This window comes from Salmo trutta, chromosome 20, assembly GCF_901001165.1.
Source record: "Salmo trutta chromosome 20, fSalTru1.1, whole genome shotgun sequence".
Lineage (NCBI taxonomy): Eukaryota > Metazoa > Chordata > Actinopteri > Salmoniformes > Salmonidae > Salmo > Salmo trutta.
Window position 1 is genome coordinate 54,763,911 of NC_042976.1, and position 13,607 is coordinate 54,777,517.

At 46.3% G+C, this 13,607-nt stretch overlaps 1 protein-coding gene across 9 annotated transcripts in view; it reads right to left on the reverse strand.

Annotated features, from left to right (window-relative positions):
- Positions 1–13,607, reverse strand: part of mycbp2 (MYC binding protein 2) — a 347,166-nt gene that overhangs the window by 60,286 nt on the left and 273,273 nt on the right. For all 9 annotated transcript variants that reach the window (XM_029703702.1, XM_029703697.1, XM_029703701.1 and 6 more), the window contains 5 exons: positions 9,367–11,022; positions 8,870–9,039; positions 8,258–8,502; positions 6,887–7,054; positions 6,545–6,702 (listed from right to left, as the gene is read on the reverse strand). In XM_029703702.1, the coding sequence (XP_029559562.1) occupies positions 6,545–6,702; positions 6,887–7,054; positions 8,258–8,502; positions 8,870–9,039; positions 9,367–11,022 (2,397 nt within the window). The remainder of the gene's footprint in view (positions 1–6,544; positions 6,703–6,886; positions 7,055–8,257; positions 8,503–8,869; positions 9,040–9,366; positions 11,023–13,607) is intronic.

A 13,607-nucleotide genomic window follows, 5' to 3' on the forward strand; every position in this document is an offset into this window, starting at 1 on the left:
CAGGTGTGAGTGCATCTGCACGCACAGTGAGGCGAAGACTTTTGGAGGGTGGCCTGGTGTCAAGAAGGGCAGCAAAGAAGCCACTTCTCTCCAGGAAAAACATCAGGGACAGACTGATACAGGGATTGGACTGCTGAGGACTGGGGTAAAGTAATTTTCTCTGACGAATCCTCTTTCCGATTGTTTGGAAAAAAGCTTGTCCGGAGAAGGTGAGCGCTACCATCAGTCCTGTGTCATGCCAACAGTAAAGCATCCTGAGACCATTCATGTGTGGGGTTGCTTCTCAGCCAAGGGAGTGGGCTCACTCACAATTTTGCCTAAGAACACAGCCATGAATAAAGAATGGTACCAACACATCCTCCGAGAGCAACTTCTCCCAACCATCCAGGAACAGTTTGGTGACGAACAATGCCTTTTCCAGCATGATGGAGCACCTTGCCATAAGGCAAAAGTGATAGCTAAGTGGCTCGGGGATCAAAACATCGATATTTTGGGTCCATGGCCAGGAAACTCCCCAGACCTTAATCCCATTGAGAACTTGTAGTAAATCCTCAAGAGGCGGGTGGACAAACAAAACCCCACAAATTCTGACAAACTCCAAGCATTGATTATGCAAGAATGGGATACCATCAGTCAGGATGTGGCCCAGAAGTTAATTAACAGCATGCCAGGACGGATTGCAGAGGTTTTGAAAAAGCACATATTGACTGCATCAACTTCATGTCATTGTCAATAAAAGCCTTTGACACTTATGAAATGCTTGTAATGGGTACTTCAGTATTCCATAGCAACATCTGACAAAAATACGTAAAGACACTGAAGCAGCAAACTGTAAAAATGTATATTTGTGTCATTCTCAAAAATGTTGGCCACGACTGTAGAGTCAATAACACAATATAAAAATATATGTACAGTGTGTGCAAATGTAGAAGAGAAGGGAGGTAAGGCAATAAATAGGCCATAGAGGAGAAATAATTACAATTTAGCATGAACACTGTAGTGATAGATGTGCAGATAATGATGTACAAGTAGAGATACTGGGGTGCAAAAGAGCAAGAGGATAAATAACAATATGGGTATGAGTTAGTTGGGTGTGCTATTTACAGATTCACTGTACCTGTACACAGCCATCGGTAAGCTGCTCTGACAGCTGATGCTTAAAGTTAGAGAGGGAGATAGAAGTCTCCAACTTCAGTGATTTTTGTAATTCGTTCCAGTCATTGGCAGCAGAGAACTGGAAGGAAAGGCGGCCGAAGGAAGTGTTGGCTTTGGGGATGACCAGTGAGATATACCTGCTGGAGCGTGTGCTACGGGTGGGTGTTGCTATTGTGACCAGTGAGCTGAGATAAGGCGGGGCTTTACCTAGCAAAGAGTTATTAGATGACCTGGAGCCAGTGGGTTTGGCGACGAAAATGTAGCAAGGGCCAGCCAACAAGAGCATACAGGTCGCAGTGGTGGGTAGTATATGGGGCTTTGGTGACAAAACGGATGGCACTGATAGACTACATCCAGTTTGCTGAGTAGAGTGTTGGAAGCTATTTTGTAAATTACATCGCCGAAGTCAAGGATCGGTAGGATAGTCAGTTTTACGAGGGTATGTTTGGCAGCATGAGTGAAGGAGGCTTTGTTGCGAAATAGGAAGCCGATTCCAGATTTCATTTTGGATTGGAGATGCTTAATGTGAGTCTGGAAGGAGAATTTACAGTCGAACCAGACACCTAGGTATTTGCAGTTGTCCACATATTATAAGTCAGAACCGTCCAGAGTAGTGATGCTAGTCGGGCGGGTGCGTGCAGTAATTGGTTGAAGAGCATGCATTTAGTTTTACTAGCATTTAAAAGCAGTTGGAGGCCACAGAAGGAGTGTTGTATGGCATTGAAGCTCGTTTGGAGGTTTGTTAACACAGTGTCCAAAGAAGGGCCAGATATATACAGAATGGTGTCGTCTGTGTAGAGGTGGATCAGAGAATCACCAGCAGCAAGAGCGACATCATTGATATATACAGAGAAAAGAGTCGGTCCGAGAATTGAACCCTGTGGCACCCCCATAGAGACTGCCAGAGGTTCGGACAACAGACCCTCCGATTTGACACACAACTCTGTCTGAGAAGTAGTTGGTGAACCAGGCAAGGCAGTCATTTGAGAAACCAAGGCTATTGAGTCTGCCGATAAGAATGCAGTGATTGACAGAGTCGAAAGCCTTGGCCAGGTCGATGAAGACGGCTGCACAGTACTGTATTTTATCGATGGCAGTTATCATATCGTTTAGGACCTTGAGCGTGGCTGAGGTGCACCCATGACTAGCTCGGAAACCAGATTGCATAGCGGAGAAGATACGGTGGGATTTGAAATGGTCGGTTATCTGTTTGTTAACTTGGCTTTCAAAGATTTTAGAAAGGCAGGGCAGGATGGATATAGGTCTAGAACAGTTTGGGTCTACAGTGTCTCCCGCTTTGAAGAGGGAGACACTGTAGCTTTCCAATCATTTGGGGATCTCAGACGATACGAAAGAGGTTGAATAGGCTAGAGGGTCCAAACTGATTTGTAGGGATCCAGATTTTGCAGCTCTTTCAGAACATCAGCTGTCTGGATTTGGGTGAAGGAGAAGCGGGGGGGGGGGGGGGGGGTGCTTGGGCAAGTTGCTTCTGGGGGTGCTGAGCTGTTGGGGTAGCCAGGTGGAAAGGATGGCCAGCCATAGAAAAATGCTTATTGAATTTATCGGTGGTGACAGTGTTTCCTAGCCAGCTGGGAGGAGGTGCTCTTATTCTCCATGGACTTCATAGTGTCCCAAAACCTTTTGGTATTAGTGCTACAGGATGCAAATTTCTGTTTGAAAAAGCTAGCGTTAGCTTTCCTAACTGACTGAGTATATTGGTTGGACTTCCCTGAAAAGTTGCATATCGCGGGGGCTATTTGATGCAGAACACCACAGGATGTTTTTGTGCTGGTCAAGGGCAGTCAAGTCTGGAGTGAACCAAGGGCTATATCTGTTCTTAGTTCTACATTTTTTTGAAAGGGGCATGTTTATTTAAGATGGTGAGGAAGGCACTTTTGAAGAACAACCAGGCATCCTTTACTGACGGGATGAGGTCAATATCCTTCCAGGATTCCCGGGCCAGGCCGATTAGAAAGACCTGCTTGCTGAAGTGTTTTAGGGTGCGTTTGACAGTGATGAGGGGTGGTCGTTTGAACGCAGGCCCATTAGGCATGCAGGCAATGAGGCAGTGATCCCTGAGATCCTGGTTGAAGACAGTAGAGGTGTATTTAGAGGGCAAGTTGGTCAGGATGATATCTAAGAGGGTGCCCATGGTTACGGATTTAGGGTTGTATCTGGTAGGTTCCTTGATGAAAATGAGGGTATCTAGCTTAGATTGTAGGATGGCCAGGGTGTTAAGCACATCCCAGTTTAGGTCACCTAACAGTACAAACTCTGAAGATAGATGGGGTAATCAATTCACATATTGTGTCCGGGGCACAGCTGGGGGCTGAAGGGGGTCTTATAATTTTGGCAACGGTGAGAGACTTCTTTCTGGAAAGGTGGATTTTTAAAAGTAGAAGCTTAAATTGTTTGGGAATTGACCTGGATAGTAAGACAGAACTCTCCAGGCTCTCTCTGCAGTAGATTGCAACTCCGCCCTCTTTGGTAGTTCTATCTTCTTGGAAAATGTTATAGTTAGGGATGGAAATGTCATGATTTTTGGTGGCCTTCCTAAGCCATGATTCAGACATGGCAAGGACATCAGTGTGCTAAAACAGTGAATAAAACAAACTTAGGGAGGAGGCTTCTGATGTTAACATGCATGAAACCAAGGCTTTCACGGTTACAGAGGTCAACAAATGAGAGTGCCTGGGGAATGGGAGTGGTGCTGGGGGCTGCAGGGGTTAACCTCTACATCACCAGAGGAGGAGTAGGATAAGGGTACGGCTAAAGGCTATAAGAACTGGTCGTCAAAGTTTTTTCTCCAGAGGCACCAGTTAAGCCAGGGGAGGTCACCGCATGTGTGGGGGGTGGAACAAAAGGGCTATCTAAGGCATATTGGGCAGGGCTGGGGGCTCTACAGTGAAATAAGCCAATAATCACTAACCGAAACAGCAATAGACGAGGCATATTGACATTAGGGAAAGGCATGTGCAGCTGAGTGATCATAGAGTCCAATGAGTAGCACTAGATGAGTCAGGGAGCCAATTCAGTAGTCGTTACTACGCTAGGAGAGCTGGAGAAACGGCGATTCAGACAGCTAGCGGGCCGGGGCTAGCAGATGGGCATCCGGCGACATCGCAACGGAAGAGCCTGTTGAAACCCCCTTGGACGGTTACGTCGGCAGACCAGTCGTGATGGATCGGCGGGGCTCTGTGTCGGCAGTCAAGGGTCCAGGCCAATTGGCAACAGAGGTATTGTAGCCCAAGAACTGGCTGGTGGACCTCTTTGGCTAGCCGGGAGATGGGCCTAGCTCGAGGCTAGCTCCAGGCTAACGGGTACTTGCTTCGGGACAGAGACGTTAGCCAGGAGTAGGTACTCGGATAGCAGCTAGCTAGCTGCGATGATCCGGTGTAAAGGTTCAGAGCTTGCGGTAGGAATCCGGAGATATGGTAGAGAAAAAGCAGTCCGATGTGCTCTGGGTTGATATCGCGCTGTGCAGACTGGCAGGAATTGACCGGGCTGAGGCTGGCTGATGTCCGAGTTAACGGTGATGACCACTAGCAGTGGATAACTGACTTCTAGCTAGTAAGCTGGCTAGTTCCTGATGGGGATTCCGGTTCTTAAGTATAAAAAGAGCAGATCCGTACCACATTGAGTGAGGCGGTTTGCAGGAAGTATATTCAGTCCGTAGATGGGAAGTGAGATTAAAATATATACGAAATGTATACGAAGAAAACAATATATATACGGGACAGGACGGGACAAGACAAAAGACATGTCCGACTGCTATGCCATCTTGGCATACAACAAACCCTGATTCGTCCGGCGGATTGCCAGATGGTAAACCGTGATTCAACACTCCACAGAACCCGTTTCCACTGCTCCAGAGTCCAATGGCTGTGAGCTTTACACTACTCCAGCCGATGCTTGGCATTGCACATGCTGATCTTAGGCTTGTGTGCGGCTGCTCGGCCATGGAAACCCATTTCATGAAGCTCCCAACGAACAGTTATTGTGATGACGTTGCTTCCAGAGGCAGTTTGGAACGTGGTAGTGAGTGCTGTAACTGAGGAAAGATGCTTCATTCTGTGAGCTTGTGTGGCCTACCACTTTGCGGCTGAGCCGTTGTTGCTCCTGGATGTTTCCACTTCACAGTAACAGCACTTACAGTTGACCGGAGCAGCTCTAGCAGAGCAGAAATTTGACAAACTGAAAGGTGGCATCCTATGACGATACCACGTTGAAAGTCACTGAGCTCTTCAGGAGGGCCATTCTACTGGCAATGTTTGTCTATGGAGATTGCATGGCTGTTTGCTGGATTTTATATACCTGTCAGTAACAGGTGTGGCTGAAATAGCCTAATCAACTAATTTGAAGGGGTATGCGCATACTTTTGTATATATAGTGTATTTTGGACCATTTCTAATGATGGACTGGACGGCCCCAAATTTCGTTTGTAGCATTTATGTACAGAGCAGTAGCCTTTCAAGTGTTTTTAACAAAATTCAAAATGGTGGAAATTCATGATGGTGTACCTTATGGGTTCTTGAGGTGAATTTTTCAGGACTCTAGGTCATAAGGGGTCAGGGGCGTGACCTTTCAAAGTTAGCAATTTCAATCGCCTGTTGGAGCACCACCTTGTGGCCAATTGTTATGGCATCGCATGAAAGGGTGTGGACTAAGGGCCTTTACTATCATGTCAAGTTGCACCCTCCTTGGCCTTACCATCTCACAGGAATTTGCATGTTAATTTTCCTGGCAAGAAGAACCGGTATAATAATAATAATCCAGAAGAAACATAATAGGGCAGTGGTCACCAACCATTTCTGATGCAAGATCTACTTAATACAATGTCAGCCTATGCAACATTAACCTGTTAAAAACAGAACTGTAGCAAATGAGGTTTGTGCAGTAGGATATAGTCCCAATACATTATCACCACATAGTGATTTTGCTTGAATTTACCTGCGAATGCATTGTTGTTCGGACCATTTTTGGTAGGCTTAGGGTTAGGCTATATGATCAGTTGTTGTATTACTTGTGAGGCACAGCTGAGTGAGCATACATTTAAATAATTAGCTTTTTATTTTATTTTACTGGGCTGATGGTGCCTGCATCTGATGGTCATTCTCAGCAGAGGGAGAGAGCAGCAGACTGAGGGTCCATCTCTCAACATCCCTCCACTCTCCCTTTCCTCCCCTGACACTGACCAAAAAGGGACACCGTCTTCCAGCTGATGGCGAAACTCGAGTCGCACCGCATTATTTCTGCCTCATGCACAAATTCATGTTGTTACTCCTATGAACAGTTTCGCTGCTGAACCCCTAATAATAATAATGATAATAATAATAATAAGTAGGCCCAAAGCCCTCTGGTCTGGTGGTTCAGGGGAAGGTTTACCCACCTGCATCCCCACTGTGGACTCCAAGTCTGGGCACGGCTTTGACCCTGGCCGGAGAGGCCAAGTGCTTCTTGTCATACTCAGAGGCCACTACAGAGTAAGACCTCTGGAACACCGTCCTCTTGGACAAGTCACTATCTGTGATTGGGCTGGTCTCCAGACTGCAAGAGATGAACACAGAAATGTTGACCATCTGTTTCACACTGATACAAGTCTCTCTCATACACACAAATACACACACAGATATGACATACACTACAACCACATACAATAAACACAGACATAATCAGTCTGCTCATCTCTATTCTCAAAACGAGGTGTATGTGTTGTCTTTATGTGTGTTACCTGGGTGGCATAGACTTCATGTTGCTCTCGGGCTCCACGAACACATTGGGGCAGGCGTCGGGGGTGACTGAGATGTAGGGTGCAGGGACAGACGTGGAATGTAGGTACCTCATCTCATCCTGGAACAGGTTGTCATCCTGGTACCCACCAAAGTTCTCTGTGTGTTGCCTGGAAGAGGGGAGACAGGTTTACGTACAAATGTAGTTTAAATATTTTGTGTTTAGGTCATGTGGATGCTGCCTCAAAGCAAATAATTCCATGACTGTTTTCACTGTGTAATATGTCCATGAAATATGGAAGACACTATATACAACCAAAATGTATGATCATCATCACTTCAATGTCACAACTCCCGCCAAAGTCGACCCCTCTCCTTGTTCGGGCGGCGTTCGGCGGTCGACGTCACCGGCTTACTAGTTGCCACCGATCGATGTTTCACTGTTCGTTTGGTTTTGTCTTTATTGTGTACACCTGTTTTGATTTTTCCTAATTATGTTCATTATTTAAACCTTTGCATTTCCTGTTTGTCTTGTCGGTAATTGTTTCCTGTTGTGTGTGAACGGAGGTGTTTTCTCCGCGATATGTATTGTCCTCGGAGAAGAATTATTGATTATTTAAGTAAACACGTTTGTTTACATTGATCCCTGTGTCCTGCGCCTGACTCCTCTACTTCTCCTAAATATAATCATGACATTCAATTAACGTTGCCACAGCGCTTTAAGTGTAATGCTATCCCAAAGGGCATAAAACCAAAAGAGAAGGAGACTGTCTGGGAGGAAAAAATAAAAAGAGATTACTTTACATTTTTTCCCTCCCAATCTTTCCAGTCCTTTTCAATTTTTATTTATTTATTTATTATTTCACCTTTATTTAACCAGGTAGGCAAGTTGAGAACATGTTCTCATTTACAATTGCGACCTGGCCAAGATAAAGCAAAGCAGTTTGACACATACAACAACAGAGTTACACATGGAATAAAACAAACATACAGTCAATAATACAGTAGAAAAATAAGTCTATATACAAAGTGAGCAAATGAGGTGAGTTAAGGGAGGCAAAGGCAAAAAAGGCCATGGTGGCGAATTACATACAATATAGCAAGTAAAACACTGGAATAGTAGATTTGCAGTGGAAGAAAGTGCAAAGTAGAAATAGAAATAATGGGGTGCAAAGGAGCAAAATAAATAAATACAGTAGGGGAAGGGGTAGTTGTTTGGGCTAAATTATTGATGGGCTATGTACAGGTGCTGTAATCTGTGAGCTGCTCTGACAGCTGGTGCTTAAAGCTAGTGAGGGAGATAAGTGTTTCCAGTTTTATAGATTTTTGTAGTTCGTTCCAATTTGATCATCATCACAATAGCTATCATTTACCTGGCCAGCATCTGCAGGTAGAGGCAGCCCATCTTGTTGGGCATCTCGTCGGAGACGCCCTCCTTGAGGCTGGGCAGCATGGAGTGAAGCGGGCGAGGCGGGTGTTGGTACAGCAGGCTGGGCTTGGCGGCATTGCTTAGGGAAAGCAGGAAAAGGGCGTTGGCACGGATCACCTGGTGGGCCTCCATGGTGGGCAGCGCCCGCGGCATCTTCAACTGCAGGGGCTTCTTCCTCGCCTTCTTTACCTGGATGGGTAGGGAGGGAGATTCAATTTAAGTGGTGGTTAAGAGGTCGAAGTTTGGGGAAACATAATAATGCATTGTATGACTTGTCACGAGCATATTACCAAAGTTGTTTATGAAAGCACATGGTTGAGTAAGGTTATACTTTGAACTTTTACAGTGAGAAATAAGTACATTGAGCATAATATGTTAGTGTTAAATCCTGATTGTTAAGGGCTTATGTTCGTTAACTATCCAAGTATTTGTTTGTTAAGTTCCCATGAGCTTGAAGAATTTTATGAAATTATTAACTTACACAAATGTATTAAATTATTATGCATGTGTAAAGATACAAAACAACAATTTATTGAAGAGTTGAGCAGTACAGTACCTTTTCCCTGGCCGCAGTCTGCTTGTCTCTCAGGTACTTCTCCCTGCAGCGGTCACACACCAGGTACCAGGTACTTCCACCGATCCCTCCGTCTCCACAGTTTCCTGCCCAGCCCCCACAGAAGTGGCCGATACTGTTGTAGCCCTGGCCTCCCGCGTAGCAACCACAACCTGCCCAAGACACACCAGATGATGCTAAGATCCACAGACTTAAGTAGAACACATATACATGTATCTTAAGCTAAGATCATATTGAGTAGTGCTGCTGTACAAGCAGAGCTACAGTGTATATGGTGTCAGCCACCATCCGCCTCGGTATGAAGACATGTTCAGCTTTAAAGCTTTATTCTCTTCCACACAATCAATAAAACAAAATAGTCTGTCACAGGACTTTCATGTCAGACCTTTATATGTGAGAGGTAGGCTAACCTCGCACAGTGACATGGCATGTGTATTTCTAAACGTATGGAATAAACCCAAACCCATTGTTGGTCTTACCTGGGTGGGCCTGCCTCATGTGGTAGGTGACAGGGTAAGGGTGCGACTCCCCACAAAGCTCACAGATGGTGTCCTTCTCCTGTCCCCCGATGGCCAGCTGGGCCATCTCACCAAACAGGTTCCCCCTGGGGCGCACCTCCGCCTTCTCTCTTTTCTTCTTCTCCTTCTTGGACTTCTTACTGTCCTTATCGTTCTCCTTTTTCTTCAGGATGGTGCTGGAGCCCGGGCTGGGGAAAATCATGTTCTGGGTGGCTGCCTTGATGGTCGCCATGGAGATGTCCTCCCAGAATGAAACAAGGTGCTGGAGTGTGAGCGGCAGGATGGACTTAGCCCTCATGAAGGGATGAGAGGTCATCCCGTAGGAGACGGGCTCCCCCTTGCCGTCCTCGCACTTCTCGGTCAGTGGTGGCTCTTTGAGCGTGGACAGGACCTTGTTCTTGTTGATGCTGCCCATCTTGGAGATGTCGGGCCCGTGTGGGGCAATGTTGAACATATTGAGGGCCGAGGATATCTCCAGCGAGTGGCGGTTCATCAGCTTGCTCTCCTTCTCCTCTTGGCCGCCCTGGCCACCCAGCGAGCTGCGGATTGGCGCGTGCTCCTTGGTCAGCTCCGGGTTGAACTTGAGGAACGAGGAGCAGGCCATGGCGTCGTGGACAATGCCCTCGTGCCAGAGGAATGCGGCGAAGACCGACCGGGCGCACTCTGCCACTGAGGGCGACATAGCCTGCTTGGTGGTCTCGGTGAGCCTTGATGAGCTCTCGCCCTTGAAGAGCGGGCCAGACTTGTCCTTCTTGGGGCGGACGTGGCGGCTGGAGGTCTTGCGGCTGACTTTTGGCGATGAGCGGCTGCTCTCCAGCTCATCCTTGATGGGCACCTTGCTGATGCTGAAGTGCACCTTGGAAGAGCCCTCCTCTGTGTTGCTCACGTCAACGTTCTCATCATTTCCTTCATCATCGGAAAGAAGAGCAATAGACGTACACATCACCACCTCCCTGTGGAGGTCCTCCTGGGTCACATGGGGCGATGGGCTGCAGTTCTCCATGTTCATGTCACCTCCTTTGCTGCCCCTGTCCTTGGGAGATAGTTTGGGTTTAGGCGAGGTGGACCTTCCCCTCAGTGGCTCCATGGTGAGAGGGACCTTTTTCCGTAGGGTGTCCGGGTCCAGTGTGTACGAGTCCGACTTGGATCTCTCTCTGGGCGGTTCCAGCCGAGCCTTGGAGGGGCTGACTTTGGGAGGGAGGTTCTGGTCATGGGGTTGGTTCTTGTCTTGTGGCATGTTCTTGTCAATTAGTTGGTTCTTGTCCTGAGCAAGGTTCTTGTCATGCTGGGGGGAGGAGGACCACGTCAAGGAGGTGCTAGAGGGGCTATACTTCCCCAAGGAGGAGGACAGGCCCTTCTGCTTGAGTGAGGAGGAGCGGGAGCCAGGGTTGGGCGATTCGACGCGCAGCCCGGAGGAGTTACGATCACGCCCTTCGGCCTTCAGCGTCTGCAGGGTGTTATGGTTGGGCGAGTGAGAGCGGCTATGAGAGTCTGACCGCAGCTTGGCCGTGTCCGACCTCAGGATCAGTGCCTCGCTGGCCGACAGGTCGTTGGAGTGGTCCGAGGAGCGTCCACCCTCCTGTTTTGGGGAGTGGCTTTTCTGTCGGTGTTTAGAGGCTAGTAGAAAGCCACAAAATAGAAACAGTTATACTATAACTTATTGAGGTTTAGTGTAAAAGGCAGCACATCCAGTTTATTCAGAGTACAACACTCAACATCTAAGGGTCAAAACAAAAGGGATTTTCAAAGGGAAATAAAATGAAACGAATGGGAGGAAATGAAGAGAAGTCTGAAAAAATTATGTTAAAAGAAATAATAAGAAACCTCAGACTGTGGAAAGTTGTCAACCAATTCACTTTAGTGACTGCAATTCAGAAGAGCCTTGAAATAGTGACATACGTTTTCCTAATTATCTAAAATCAACCTATGCATGTCTGAAAGGTCTGGTGCGGGCATATTATTCTGTTTTAATGTTACTTCTGAATCACTATGAGAAATACACAAAAAAAACGATGTGGACCTCTTCAAATCAGTGGATTTGGCTATTCCAGCCACACCCATTGTTGATGTTAGAGCCGATGTGGACATATTTGTATAAAAGACAGAACATACAGAGCTCCATGTACATTTGTGTAAATATATTAAATATGAATGTATATGATGAAATATTAGATATGTACCTTTATGATTTATATTCCTTTGTTATAAGTGTAACTTAGTTTTTGTCCCCCCCTCTTGCCCATTGATTGTACTGTGGTAAGTGTGTTAGGATAAAGGCAGGAAGTCCTAGCTAGATGCGGGAGCAGTATAGTCTTATGACCATACAGACAGATCATATGTCTTTTTCACGTCAAGTAATCTATGCTTTAAGTTGATTGGAGAATCATTTTTTGTTAGATATAAGAAGAATAAACCTTTTTGTTGCACGATATCCCTGGATCTCATTGAATGTTTTGGCCGAATGGAAACTTTGAATGAGGACTGTATGCGTATGAAACAACCTCACTTTCAGGCTAGGGCAGTGGCTATGGTTAAGAGGAAAGGAAGCCACTACAGCTGACATGTTTATAAAAAAATAGAGCACACAGCAATGCAATCTCCATAGACAAACATTGGGAGCAGAATGGCCTGTACTAAAGAGCTCAGTGACTTTCAACGTGACATCGTCATAGGATGCCACCTTTCCAGCAAGTCAGTTCGGAAAATTTCTGCCCTGCTAGAACTGCCCTGGTCAACTGTAAGTGCTGTTACTGTGAAGTGGAAACGTCTAGGAGCAACAACGGCACAGCCGTGAAGTAGTAGGCCACACAAGCTCACAGAATGGGGCCGCCGAGTGAAAAAGCTCGTAGCGCCTAAAAATAGTTTGTCCTCGGTTGCATCACTCACTACCGAATTCCAAACTGACTCTGGCAGCAACATCAGCACAAGAACTGTTCGTCGGAAGCTTCATGAAATGGGTTTCCATGGCCGAGCAGCCGCACACAAGCCTAAGATCAGCATGTGCAATGCCAAGCGTAGGCTGCAGTGGTGTAAAGCACGCCGCCATTGGACTCTGGAGCAGTGGAAACGGGTTCTCTGGAGTGATGAATCACACTTCACCATCTGGCAGTCCGACTGACGAATCTGGGTTTGGATGCCAGGAAAAAGCTACCTGCCCCAATGCATAGTACCAACTGTAAAGTTAATGGTCTAGGGCTGTTTTTCATGGTTCAAGCTCCTTGGTTCATGTTCCTTAGTTCCAGTGAAGGGAAATCGTAATGCTATAGCATACAGTGACATTCTAGATGATTCTGTGCTTCTAACATTGTGGCAATAGTTTGGGGAAGGCCCTTTCCTGTTTCAGCATGGCAATGCCCCTGTTCACAAAGCGAAGTCCATACAGAAATGGTTTGTCGAGATCGGTGTAGAAGAATTTGACTGGCATGCAGAGCCCTGACCTCAACCCCAACGAACACCTTTTGGGATGAATTGGAACGCTGACTGTGAGCCAGGCCTACTCGCCCAACATCAGTGACAGACCTCACTAATGCTCGTGGCTGAATGGAAGCAAGTCCCCGCAGCAAATGTACCAACATCTAGCGGAAATCCTTCCCAGAAGAGTATAAGCTGTTATAGCAGCAAAGGGGGGACCAACTCCATATTAACTTCTTTGGGATAGGTGGCAGTATTTTCACGGCCGGATAAAAAACGTACCCAATTTAATCTGGTTACTACTCCTGCCCAGAAACTAGAATATGCATATAATTAGTAGATTTGGATAGAAAACTCTAACGTTTCTAAAACTGTTTGAATGGTGTCTGTGAGTATAACAGAACTCATATGGCAGGCCAAAACCTGAGAAGATTCCATACAGGAAGTGCCCTGTCTGGCAATTTGTTGTCCTTCAGTTGCATCTCTATTGAAAATACAGCATCTGTGCTGTAACGTGACATTTTCTAAGGCTTCCGTTGGCTCTCTAAAGCCGCCAGAAAGTGGAATGGGGTGTCTGCTGTCTCTGGGCAAAGAACAGCAGCAGAATTTGTAAGTGGTCAGCCTGGGGACAGTGAGACTGGAGATGCACAGTCACGAGACTACTCCATTTTTTTTCTTTCAGCCTTTGAATGAATACAACGTTGCCCGGTTGGAATATTATCGCTATTTTACAAGAAAAATAGCATAAAAATTGATTTTAAACAGCGTTTGACATGCTTCTAAGTACGGTA